General features: G+C 40.5%; 1 protein-coding gene across 1 annotated transcript; it reads right to left on the reverse strand.

The window, feature by feature from the left end:
- On the reverse strand, positions 1-8,581 carry LOC117405167 (renin receptor-like). The gene is made up of 9 exons (XM_034008000.3): positions 8,433-8,581; positions 5,523-5,653; positions 5,028-5,156; positions 4,309-4,404; positions 3,660-3,797; positions 2,858-2,911; positions 2,550-2,699; positions 2,041-2,160; positions 1-1,801 (listed from the first exon to the last, which is right to left on the reverse strand). Exons 1-9 carry the CDS (start codon positions 8,509-8,511, stop codon positions 1,607-1,609), a joined length of 1,092 nt encoding a protein of 363 aa, XP_033863891.1. The 5' UTR covers positions 8,512-8,581; the 3' UTR covers positions 1-1,606.
- Between the last annotated feature and the right edge of the window lie 5,403 nt (positions 8,582-13,984).

Consider the following 13,984-nt stretch of genomic DNA (forward strand, 5'->3'; position numbering starts at 1 on the left):
TTTTACTGGACGGTTATTTATTGAATGTATTTTACATTGAAGTTTCACAGAATGTTTTCACACATATCCTAGTGGCAGCAGTGTACATGTAATGTTTTACTTATACCTGATGATCTTGCAATTGGTCCTGTTTGTGAAAGGATGTGGAAATCCAATGCGTCTGCAGCAATGCAATCGACACAGTCCAATTTTCAGGAACAAGGTTTGAGCTTTGGCTGCATAGTTTAAATCATCCGACATTTTAATACCCAATTTCAAAAAGTTTGACTGGCGAAACAGAATTCATTTTGACAAAACACACTGCCAGTGTCGGAATGGGTTACCAAAACAGAGCATTAATAAAAGACAACATTAAGACCAGACCAGCGTTTTGACTATTCTATATATATACAGAGCGTTCCCCCCCTTCATTTGTTAAATTACATTATATAGGTAAACATTGTTCCTAGACAAACATTTACAACATCGGAGAGAGACAATTTTCACTAGTTTGAAAAAAAATAAACCTTACAAAGTAATGGTCATACTGCATCAACAGTAGTTCAGTGTCAAGACCAAAAAAAAAAAAAAAGAAAAAAAAGAAAAAAAACACATCCTCAGGAAAACCAAATAAAACAAACCATTCTTCACAAAACAGGTTCAGGAGAAGCTCCAGGAGGAATGACACCCAATCAGCAGTTTAGGTGGGACCTTTTACTTAGTAATAAAGGCCTAACCTAAATGGATTACTTTTTTGTGAATTTATAACAAACTGATAAGAACTCTTACATTAATCTTTTCATTTAAACCAAGTTTCAACAAATAAGTAATCATTTTAAATTAGACTCACTATATAGGAGTGTATGTAATGCACTATGGAACTGAGGGAAATACTAAATTGTGACCCGCATACAGAATACAGTAGAACCTGGAAGATACGATATCCTCTATTCACCAACTCACCGGTACAGGTGGAAACTGATCAATGCACATTTTATTATGGGTATAAAATAGTAAAGTCAGCTCTTAGCAGGACAGAGTGGATTCAGTTGCAAATTTAAAAATAAAAAGGTGTGTTTGGGAATTCAGTTTCACTTTTCACATGCTGTCTCTTCATGTTTAACCATGAGAAATAAAAGAAAACAAGGGAGTAATCATTGTACCGTTAAAGCTGAAACAAGATTTGTTCCTTGACCTTCAAAGATCATTTGTGTTGTGTTCGCTCTTTCTTCTTGTTTCGGTCTTGGGTTAACACACACAGTGCAAAAATTCACAAAGTCAGATTACTTTGGCATAGACAGAGAAAGCACAGTAAGAACTGTTTTTTGAATGCTGTTTTATAATTGCCAAATACTGTATTACAGTGATTTGTTCTGCAATAATTCAGACTTTCTTTATAAGTGCGTTACTGTACTGTGGTGCTTTTTAGACACACTGATGTACCCGACATTTATAATGAATCCCTGGAACCAATTAAATGTGATATGAAAGTTTTTACTGTAGCTCTCACAAATTCTTTTTTGGGGGAATACACAATACCATTACAAGACACTTGTATTGGAAATAAAAGACCACTCCCTAAAACTGAGACCGCGTGCGTGTTTGAACGGGAATGTAGGAGAGGCGACTAATCCACCCGGATCTTCTGGTTGGTCATCCTGTAGATGATGCTGTCGTAGCCTGGGTCCATGTTCCACAGGTTGTAGGAGATCGCTATCACAGCCAGAACCAGGACGATCATCATCCACAGAATGATGTTGAAGATCACGGCGTAGTCAAAGTTGTACTTGTAGGCCAGGTTGTACGGGCTTCCTGGGTTACTCTGAAATGTTAAAGCTATGTTATTGCTTTTGTTGTTTGACGTATATTAGACAACCACATTTAGATCTAGGTGCAATTCAGAACCCTTTAATCCTAGAAGCTCCTTTTATTGTCTCACGGACTCATTATCAACTCTTTTCTGCAAAAACCTCCTCACATCTACCGTCCAGCACCATCAGTATTTTAAACCCACCTCTGTTGACTATTAAATTGATGGTAAAACTGTGAAAGGCTACTCACAATCTGCTTAGACTCCAGGATGGATCGTGTCTTCCTCACGAGAGGGCTATCAAACTTCTTCACCGTCACCAGCTCCACCACGGCACTGCTGTTGTAGATACTGAACATATCATCAGCAAACTGCAGCACAGACAGCAGGGGAAAGGAGAACAGATCAGTCAACGTCAACGTACTAGAGACCCTCCACGTATACGTTCAAGCAAACCTCATTTTAAACTGTCTGAACTTAAAATTAATTACAAAGGCCAAAGAAACAGGGGAAGAGCCGTTGAGCCGCCTTTTATCCCCAGATTTCAACACTCAATAAATTGTGCTAAATAATCTCTTAACCAAGTTTCATCACATTTGGATAAGCAGTTCTCTCGATGTACGCAAGTCTAAAAAATGCGACACCCTCACTACATAACTCCCCTTTGGGGACAGAGGAAAATAAAGATGATAGCTGACGTTTAAGACCTGCTTGTCTTACAAGTGAGGGTATGAGCCAGCCAAGCCCACTCTCCCTTTACCTTCTGCAGCATGCTGGCCAGAATCTGCATGGCTTCCTTGAACTGCTGGGAGTCCTGTCCGTAGCTCTTCTCCATCGCCTCCAGGCTGGACAGCTCCAGGGAGTACAGGTCTGGGGAGTGCTCACTCACCAGGTGCTTGTGCTGAGACAGCTACACAGAGAGAGATGAGAGATGAGAGATGAGAGATGAGAGCCACCTCCTTTATATTCAGCTGCTTTGTGCACATTTCATAGATCTCATACAGGTGGCAATTGATGATCAGGATGTTTCGATAATCATATGAAAGGTGATACTAGTCTGAATCTTACCAAAGTAACGATATCCTGTAGGACTTGCAGCTCAGAGAAGAACAGCTGAACCACCTGAATTAGACAGAAAAAAAATATTTCAAAGCAGGTCAAACACATTACATAAAGTGGATTTACGTATTTACATTTTTTTTTTTTTTTTTTAATATTACCCAGATAAGAGATAGTTAACGCTGGATGTGGCTTAAAGATCTGAAATCAGATTTTCATGGTTTAACTCTACACCCTCGGGGATATTTCTGGTCCTCAGTTCACAACCTTTACTAAAGACTGACACACAGCTCTAAATTTGTTATCAACCATAAAGAAACTGTTTGAGATTTCTAGAACAAGCATCGTTTTCAAATCGGGAAACATCCAAGATGCTTCCTGTAACACATTATCAGAATGTGGCAGCTCTGCCTTTGCAGCACTAAGGGGCTGATTCTCAAAGTACAAAGCTTAACCCAAAGTACATTACACAATTTCTTCTGATGGGATACTAAATGTACCATATTAATAAGAAACCACGTGGTATACTGTACTTAACAGCCGTTGATTATTTTTATTAATAGTTTTGTAACATTTTAATGGGCGTTTCTTGCCCTTCCAATAAAGATGCAGTGGACACTTTGGATTAAAAAGCTTTGAGAACAGGCCCCTTAATGTCTGTGACCGAAGCACTGACCTGAAACTTAAAAGGACACAAAGGTGACCAGAAGCCTTGCCAGCACTAGTTTGCTGGTGGTCTGTGGAAGCTGTGTGCCTGCCACGCCTCTCAGGAGACACAGCTAAAGAACCCGCTCTTCCCCTGGCTGCTTACCTCACTGTTTCTGTTCAAGGAGTTTGGGGGCAGGACGTCAAGGACAGAGTTGTTCTGAGACAGCCTGCTACGGATCTGACGCAGCGTCACGGGCAGCTCTTCAAACACTGCGTTCGCCTTGCCACCCATGAACACCCCCTGCACAAAGGAGGGGAAAGCTTAACAGCAAGGCTGCCAGGTCAGAGTGAAACCGGATATACAGAAACACCTGGAAACACAGCTCGTTTCTCATACCTGTTGAGAACAGAGCTTTTCGGACACTTCTATCCCCTACCCCCCTACCAACAAAAAGGGCCCAATTTCAGTTAACATTTTTTAATTAAACGGGAGTAAAGCTGGAGGAATATCTGTTTTTTATGATTAACACATCATGGATAATGCATGAATATTGTTCCACAGCTTATTAAACACATTCATATATTTGTATGTACCCCCTCCTCATATTCTCCTAAATGTTCAAAGATCTTCCTTTAAAAGATATGGAGATAGGCAAGTCCTAAGCTTTAGTTTTAAGTTCTACTCCTATTTGCTTTTGATGCACTTGGCGTCTAAAATACAATCTGGGAAGTTTATCAAAGGTCCAACTTATTTGATTTTTGTTTTGTATACAGAGGGGTTTTGGAAAATAAATGTAAATTTCAAATGATACCTCTTCAATCGGAGCCAGCTGCAAAACGATAGGATAGTCTTCCGGGAATAGAGAGTGGATAGTATTGGCAACACTGTCCAGAGTAAAGGGAACCGCCTGAAAACAACAAATTAATTAATTTCCACAAACTGCTGCAATTAAATGGGCTTCCCCTTAGCGAAGAGACATTAAAAAAAGCTATCACTATTGATCCTGATCATGTCGCGGCAACAGTAGTCTTCCTTTAAGGTATGAAAAGATCCACTTTTGGATTAGATTTTAACTTTATAGGCCAGGACTGAATTTTAATTTCTGACAATGCAACCATCCTGTTTCAAGGTAGTGCTTTAAAATGATCTCTGCATCCCACAACAATTCTACAATGAACTGTATTACATACTGCTACACACCACTGCTTGTTTGAACAGTTTATCCTGTTCTTCCCCTTGCTTACACTATGCATTTCCATATGTCTGTGCTGCAACTGTGCTAAACATGTTATGCTTTACTGTGACATACTGTATTAAACTTTTACAAGACGTAACTATGTCTGAAATTGATCTCTGGATTTCTGTTTGTGACACATGAACCATGGGTGCAATACTGATTTCCCTATAAAATATAATAGATCATATAATTACCAATTTTTAAAATCCTGCAACAAACTTCGCATTGGGACCTAAACTTTGCATGGGGTAGCTGTGGGAGTTTTCCTGCCCTGGTGTGTATTGTGTACTTACATTCTCAACAGGATATGAAGTTCCACTCTTTGGCAGAGGCAGCTGATCCACGCCCCTCACTACAATGAGAGCATTCGCACGAGGGCGACGAAACAGACTGCCAACCTGCAGGCCAGGCCAAGCCAAGTCCTAGACAAATCACAACACATTGCATTAGAGACACATTTACATTTGAGCTCTTGCATCAAGTATAAATATATTCATTACAAAAAACTGTTCAGAAAATAGTTCTGGTTTAAGCTTGAAGTCAGGAAATTCCTTACAAAAAAATTAGGCTTTTAGCACAGATACCGAGATGTGATGAGCTGGGTAGCATTCATTGATAAAGGAAGCAGTGAAATGGCAACAAAACCTTGAACAAGGAAACATTCCACTAAACAAAGATAAGGGGAGCAGTGAAATCCATTTTCAGTCAGATTTCACTGCTTTGGATTTGGTCTAGTTGAAGTTTAGTGCAGGAATCTGGTATGCAGGTAGCATGTATGTGGTGTGTACCTCTTTCACGGAGAAGCCCAAGGTTAAGGCCACCAGGTCAGGGATCCTCTCCCCAGAGATGGGCCACTGTCCTTCCTTGAAGGTGACATACCGAGGAGCTCGCAGCACGGTGAAGCTGTTCCCGAACACACCTGGAACAAATAGTTAGTTATTCTTGTTTTGCCCATTATACACTGGAATGTACATATAGTGCAGTCAATCCGTCTATATGCAACATGGTATATGCCATGTGTTATTGGTATAAGAAGGTACCTGTGACATACAACAGCCTTCAACCCACTGAAACACAAACCTCCTTCCTCAAGCAAGCACTGGGGAATTCAACACCACTGTAACAGCAAGTAAATACAGATATACTGGTTATCGCTTCATGCATAGTGTATAAAACTCAAACCCCTCCCTAGAAAACTACAGCAAATAGGACTTACAGGGCTGTACTGTAAGCTAAGGTAAAAAATGTATCATTTGAATGCTGCTGCTATGTATCCACCAAACACTAAATTCAGAACTTGAAACACAGAAAATGTGACACGCACTCATAACTTTTGTCAAACTGGTTTTAAAGCAGAAGATATTGGGTAACCATTTCCAGGCACCATTTTCATGATAATAAATAAACTGTTTTAATTTCTTTTTTATATTTAACAAAAAAAGTTAGCATGGAAAGAAGCACCAAGCACTGTGCTGTCAAACTGAAATCACCAGGCCTACCTTAAATGCAGTGGAGTTAAAGGGGATTAATATATGAAATAATTCCATAATTAGACATCATGTGTTCAGTGTTGAGAAGCACTGTTCTAGCAAACATGTTTTTTTTTTTTAAAGATCTCTAGTAGGTTAACAAAAGCTTTCAAAAGTCTTAGTTTCCATCTGTTATTTCACTTCAGTGGTTTCCTCGAGAGTCTAAGCTTGTCACATGTATAATACCTGATATCACTTCTTAAAATCAAAATCCATGTTTGCTATAATATATATAATTTTTTGTTGTTGTTTTTTAAAACACCCATGCAGCTAATGTAAGTGGCAGGCAAGACTAAATTAACCCGCTAAACTACTTCAAGCACTAGAGAGAAGAACTGGTCACTGGACTTTGTAACCTGGGAGACAGAAACACTCCCCTTGAAACCAGTTTCCTCTGAAGAGGAACCAGTCACTCCAGACAGACAACAAGCCCACCTGCCTATACGAAGAAGCCACTGGACTGCGAGGCCACGGTCCTTGAAGATGGACACTGCCTTGAGCTTCACAGCCGCTGAATCTAAACAATATTCAAACACATACTGCTTGAAATGTATTCTGTGGCAAAAAATGACCATCTTCCTCTTTGTCCATTTAAAAAGATAAGAAAGGCGACTATTAAATATAATACACAAAGCTAACCAAAGACAATAAATATAAATAAATAACACAGTCTTCTGTTCAAAAGCGTGTTTCTCTCCTTTCTTCAACAGGCAATCTGAGGGGGGTGCTGAAGCATTTACTTCAGAGAGATTTTATTATAATAAAGTATGAATTATCCTTTTGTTTTTCAGCCAATTAAAAAATAAAGAATATTGAAATAGCTGTTTAACTTTTGAAAGAGTATTCAAACATAAAACGCCCTGTTTGTCTCCACACACTCCACAACTTTTCATGCTTGATACAAGCAGAATTAGGAAATGAAAATGCAGTCTACCGTCCTTAATCCCAACTACTCCTTCTCTACTCCTCAAAAACATTCACCATTACTGTAGCAAACAGGAAAAGCATAGGCTAATGTATCCAGGGTCTTAAGTTAGAGCTTGGTTTTAGGGCAAGAATGCATAGCACCCAGTCAACACACGAGTAACAGCAATATTTGTCCAATCAGGTCCAAACAGGATTGGGATAGTGAAACTGGGAAAGGCTGGTTCATAGTTTACAGTATGCAACTTCATGGAGCCTTCCTGTGGCCAAAACATTAACTTTGCAAAACAAGCTTGAAGTGAATTAAACCTAAAAATTCTGGCTCCTCCGTGCCTTTGTGTAAAAGACAAGAAATGCAGATTTTGCCTGCCCATACTTGCATGCACAAATAAAAAAAAGGGCACAAAAATTATGGTGCAGCTGGTTTTCCGTATATCCTACTGGGTCTGTACTGAACAAATAATATGGTCAAATGATTCACAGTCACTGTCTAATAATAATTATAGAACAGAACTGCGCTTCCTTGAATCTGTATCATCGCAACTGCTTCAGACAAAAAAGCAGAAGCATTCATTTGACTTGATCCGTGCTGAAGCAAGCTTGTGAAAACCATACATCACATGATGTGATGTGTAGGTAGCGGTACGTCCACCAATACCCAGTCAGACTGACAGGGTTTGTAATATTAGGAGAGGAACCAGCATTTTGCACAATTAATTACTGTACAGAGCATCGGAGGTAAACGTAAATGAAGCAACCAATTCGTGTCAGATATCCAACAACAAGCGATGAAAAAATAAAACTACAAAAAGACGCTTTAGATTTCTAAGTGATTCTAGAGAGTGACTAGTATACCATATAATTTAATCAATACAAGTCTACCTATAGAGGAATACTGATCATGAATTAAATAAATAAACTAAATGATTAGATAGTGAAAAAAAAAAGTGTTATTCGGTTAAATTCTATCATTTATGTCCGTTCACAGCGGCCTTTACTTTGCCACTTCTATATCATATATATATTTTTTAGAAATATACATAAAATAATGACGTATAAGAATCAATACATATAATATATAGGGATGGTCACCAATCAGCTGATTAAATATCTGACATCTGTGTCAACTAACACAACAACAAAACGATCAACGTAAAAAGATACACGATCCCTTTCGCTGGCTGGACAAAACGATCGCCATTTTATAAACAATTACCCGTGTAGATATGAATGTGTCATCCCTACCTGCTATCAGGACTGCAAAGACGGCTAGCATCGCCATTTGAAAGCTGTTAAACCCCCTTACTGCTCTGAAGAACTCCATCTTCCTCTTGTCGTTTCCAGTCACTACAACGGGGAACTGTGGGTATAAAACAGACAGTCGACTAGCCAATCGGCAAGCACAATAGATTTACCCGCAGTAAAATGAGCCAATCATAAATGTTTACGATTTACTTGCGTATGTTAGCCAGTTTTATTTCACTACCTTTATCATGTGACTGCGTTCTCTCTATTGACCTTCCTTATCAGGGCGAATGATAAATAATTAGCTGCAAGTACTATCGTAGAGACATTGCGAGGTGTGGATGTCAGAAACAGAAACTCGTAAGAATGTGTTGTGCATTTAACCGAGGTTCATCTTTGATTTAACAGGTACATATAGCGATAACGTTCATTTTTGCTTGCACTGTGCTCTGTCTTGGACAATACCAGTGCCACACTCTTTTTTGATCCCGCTGTGGGTGCCTATCACCGCAGGGGAAGGATGGTGGCCTCGTCCCTCAGTACGTGTGCCACTCATTAAAGTTTTATGATAAGAACGCCTTGTCTTTCTGTAACGAAACTATCCATTTTGTAATACGTTTATCAGTATATGAGGGCAGCCTGTTTGTCTGTCTGTCTGTCTCCATATGTCACATTTAAGTTTGTACCTATATATCTAGAGAAGCGTATACTACTGTTATTATTATTATTATTATTATTTATTTCTTAGCTGACGCCCTTATCCAGGGCGACTTACAATTGTTACAAGATATCACATTATTTTTACATACAATTACCCATTTATACAGTTGGGTTATTACTGGAGCAATCTAGGTAAAGTACCTTGCTCAAGGGTACAGCAGTCCCCACTGGGGATTGAACCCACAACCCTCCGGTCAAGAGTCCAGAGCCCTAACCACTACTCCACACTGCTGCCCATTTTGTGAAGAAACTTAGCACAAGCTATGTGCATGTGTGGTCAGAGTCATGCTTCCTGTTTCCTGTTCCTCTCATTTTGAATGTTCAGTAGTGGTGGGGGGTGAATGATGGTGATTTGCTTGTTGTCTATCTGTCCGTCCTACTGGTAGTAATGCTTCTTTGCTAGTACATACATTTGAATGTGTTTTACACCAGAGTTTTCCATCTATCTGAAGAAAAATGCTGCATCTTCTCAAATTGTGATGAACCTTATGACCTTCTTGAAGCAAACTGATTACAGAACCTACTCTAGTCGTCTTTTAAAGGAAACCAATGACTCAGCAGCAGTGTGGCTAGCTAGGTAATACATTCCTCTTCCTCATGAAGCGTGTCAAACGATTGCTTCTGTTGTTTTTAGCCCGTTGTGATGATACAGGATCGGGCAGCAGTGTGGAGTAGTGGTTAGGGCTCTGGGCTCCTGACCGGAGGGTTGTGGATTCAATCCCAGGTGGAGGACACTGCTGCTGTACCCAACCTTTTACCTAGATTGCTCCAGTAAAAACCCAACTGTATAAATGGGTAATTGTATGTAAAAAATAGTGTAATTGTATGTAAAAAAAAATTGATATCTTGTAACAATTGTAAGTCGCCCTCAATAAGGGCGTCTGCTAAGAAATAAATAATAATAATAATTGGCAGTAATGAAAAACCAAAAGGAAGTCTCCTGCTCTCTGTCTGTCTCCACTCAGTTTCCAACTCAAGTACACAGGAAAAAGCAGGAATCCATTTCAGCCTGTCGCTTTTCCTTACTATAGTGAGCTGGGCAGAGTGCACAGGGACCCTCAGTGATTCCAGGACAATACGTGCGATATTATTTGTCTGAGGAATGTACATCATGTCACCATCATTAGCCAATTTCAGCCAATCAAAGAGATGCATTTTATGCAAGCGAGGACTTGTGTTTCTATATCTAGAGTAACTGAAAGACAGGATCGGCCAGCGCCATCTAGTGTACGACTACAGTGAGTTTCCTTCAGGACATTTTCCTCTATTTCTGGCAAAACAGTAAATGTTCAATATATGCCACCTGCTCTAATGTATTTAATCAGAGAAGAGTTGAGGGATAAAGTGAAGCTCATGTTTGTCTGAACAGCAAATGGACCTGAGCTTGTTAAACCGTGGCTAATCAGGCTCGAAATAAAACCTGGAATGGGTAAAACTGCCATGTAATAGGAGTCTTATATCCATCCCTGCCTACCACTGTTCTGTACTATACTTGAAAATGTTTGTAAATCAGTATACAAAATTACACTGATGTGATGAATATATAACATCCATTAAACAATGATCTCATATTCATATTCATGTTTTTTTTTTTTTTTTTTTAATTTAGTAGTCACCAATTATTTTATTATTTTCTCCCAATTTGGCAGATCCAATTTTTAATTTTTTTTTTTTTAGGCACAGCTCACCGCTACCACCCCCATGTTGACTTGGGAGCGGCGAAGACAAACACACGCTTCATTTCACACTGCAGACTCACCGTGCAGCCACCTCAGAGCTACAGCATCGGAGGACAACGCAGTTCTGGGCAGCTTACAGGCAAGCCCACAGGCGCCCGGCCACACTACAGGGGTCACTGGTGCGCGGTGAGCCGAGGACACCCTGGCCGACCTAAGACCTCCCTCCCTGAGCGGCACTCGGCCAATTATGCGCCTCCCCCTCTACAGTTGGCAGTGGAATAGCCTGGACTCGAACCAGCGACGTCCAGGCTATAGGGCGCATACTGCACTCCACACGAAGCGCCTTTACCGGATGCACCACTCGGGAGTCCTCATACTCATGGTTTTAAGTAATAATCTAATTTACAATATTTAATGTGTGCTGTATGTAAGCTTTCTTGGGATGTAAATTGCCACACTGGCCTGTGACCCTATTCACGAAGAACATTTCATTTCTTCAAATGGACTAAAGCTATTATATTATTACCCTCAAAACAGAAGTTCATATAGTGAGGCCCAGCTGGTTGGTTCGAGGCCAGGTGAAGTGTTTCCTCGACACCAGTTGTTGCTTCAGGACTGGAGGGAGAGCCATTCTCACTCCATGGGCTTCTCCCCGAGTCTGCAGTGGCACACACTCCCTCTGGCTCAGTGTTATTCTTTCCCATTTGAAGCTAATAAGGAAGCTGAAGAATAAGATGTTTGTTAGGATTATGTTAACGTGTGCCTCGTGATCCTCCTGGGTGTTATCTGTGTTTGCCTTGAAGAAGTGATTAGGCTGCTATTGATGTCCTCCGCTCTCCTAGACTTTGTTTACACTTCTTAATTGCCATTGCACCAGGTACTGAAGCAGGAATGAGCTGGTTTGCAAATTAACAATAAGATCGTTTCCTTGTTGCAATGGATGTTAAATCTCCTTACAGGTTTAATTTTACCCTCTATGTTATTGCCTAGTAAAGAGCTATTTGTATGGTCATGAAATAGCAATGTTATGTTAACTTTTTGTTTAGATTCACTTTGTATAATTTCCTGTTTCAGTCATCCCATCCAGGTGACTTTTTAAATGTTTAAAACAGCCCTGCAGCCTCAATAGCGCTGTCTGGATCCTGCCTGCCCTCCAAGTGTATCTGATACCCTGCAACACTCTGCCCCAGTGGGTGTAAGGAAATACCACATTTGTTTTGAATGCTGTATTTCTTACTGATGTACATCTTAACGTCCAATAGTGCGTTTCAGGGGAACATACAGGTTACACTCTGGTGGGCAACTTGCGGCCCGCGACGCATCTACCTGCGGCTCCCTCCTCCAGCTTAAATAAAAATAAAAAATACTTCGGCCCGCGACGCATCTACTGCGGCTCCCTCCTCCAGCTGAAATAAAAAATAAAAAATCCTTTGGCCCGCGACGCATTTACCTGCCCCATCCAAACAAAAATCCCTAAGAACGAAAGTGAGTTAATGCTCGCTTCCATTGATGAATATAAAATCAAATAAACGTACACTGCTACTTTCAAAAGTGTATAATTTACAGAGTGCTGTTGCAAGGTATGACGTTTCAGTTGGTGCAAGAGTTTTGTTGCTGATTAACCCGGCAGTTTAGTTGAATACTTCTCTGGTAATAATTATAGTTTTAAAAAAAGGAGAAAGAAGAAAACAGAAATGGATCGATTTGTGACATTGCTGAGATCTCACGTACCTAACTTGTTCGGGGTGCGTTGCATAATCCATCAGGAGGCACTTTGTACAAAGCTAGACAGATAGACTGAAGATGGACGAAGTGGTGCATGTTGTTAATTTTATACGCACGCAACCATTGCACCACCGGCAGTTTATCAAACTTCTGAATCAACTGGATACTGAATATGGGGACCTCATCTTACAAGCTGAAGTACGTTGGCTAAGCAGGGGAGAGGTACTGGAATGTTTCACTACACTACTCCCATCTATCCTCCAGTTTCTTATTCAGTGTACCCATGCACAGGCTGAACTTGACAATGAACAGTGGGTGCTGGGTTTGGCATTTCTCACTGATATCCCCAGTCATCTCAAGATGCTAAAAATCACCTCCTACCTCCCCTAATTGCCAGCGTCTGGAAAGTCATGCTACAGTTATAGTTAGGGTCAGCTCAGCTGCAGCTTCACAATTGCACGCATTTCCCCCATCTTAAAGAAGCAATGAACTTCTCTGATGCCGGCGAGACAGAGTATGAAGCACCCGTTCACGCAGGCATGCTTACTGGACTGGAGGAGCGTCTTGAAAAACGGTTTTCATCACTGAATGAGCTGAAGCCATTCATGTCATTGCTTACAAACCCGTTCGGATTTGACTTTGCTAACAGTGGAACTGTGTGCCAGAGGCTTGGGCTTCATCAACCTTCATCAAGACGTCATCAACCAGCTGAAGAAAGAGAGCACTCTCCCAACTATGGCAAACCTTTCCAGGCCCTGTACTTTGTGCTGCAAACTGTTGTCAATGTTTGGTTCAACCTATACATGCGAACAGACATTCTCTGTGATGGGAAACATCAAAAACAAACAAACGCAACAGACTGACAGATGGAAACCTCACTGCTGAGTTGCGATGTGCCTGCACCTGCCTTACTCCGAACTTCAAAAAGCTGGTGGAAAATATGATCACACAGCTTCGCATTAAGTAAGTAGTATATTTATGACTTTAAATGCTTTTTCTTGTGTATTGATGTGTTCAATTCTTTATTACATTCTTAATGTTTATATAATGTAATATATTGCTCTTTAAATTAAAATGTATCACTTTGCCTTGTAATTGCGGTAAAGGGGGTCTTGCAGCCCTTGGAGTTGTTTGAGGGCCGGACCTGCGGCCCTCTGATTAGATTAGGTTCCCCACCACTACACTAGAGGGTAAGTGTGATTCAGAGAGTTTTATTGCTGGCAATTCAGTGCAGAAGGACCTGTGTAATGTAACATTTCACCATCCTCAAAACTCCTTGTTTATTTTATATGAATGGAACAGCTTGGAGTCAGGCAGTCAACAGTGTCTCTCTCAAAGAGAATGTTGCTGCAATTACACTGGCCAGTCACTAGAGGAGCGACCGAGTACAACCTTGAAGCTACGGATACCACACTTAAAAAGTGACAG

Source organism: Acipenser ruthenus, chromosome 9, assembly GCF_902713425.1.
Source record: "Acipenser ruthenus chromosome 9, fAciRut3.2 maternal haplotype, whole genome shotgun sequence".
Taxonomy (NCBI): Eukaryota; Metazoa; Chordata; class Actinopteri; order Acipenseriformes; family Acipenseridae; genus Acipenser; species Acipenser ruthenus.

Excerpts from the sequence above, each read along its gene's own strand:
- LOC117405167 (XM_034008000.3), bottom strand. The coding sequence starts at position 8,511 with ATGGAGTTCTTCAGAGCAGTAAGGGGGTTTAACAGCTTTCAAATGGCG. Across the intron at positions 4,405-5,027 it reads CTTCATATCCTGTTGAGAAT|GCGGTTCCCTTTACTCTGGA; the intron begins GTAAGTACACAA and ends TGTTGTTTTCAG. Across the intron at positions 2,161-2,549 it reads TGGCCAGCATGCTGCAGAAG|TTTGCTGATGATATGTTCAG; the intron begins GTAAAGGGAGAG and ends TCTGTGCTGCAG.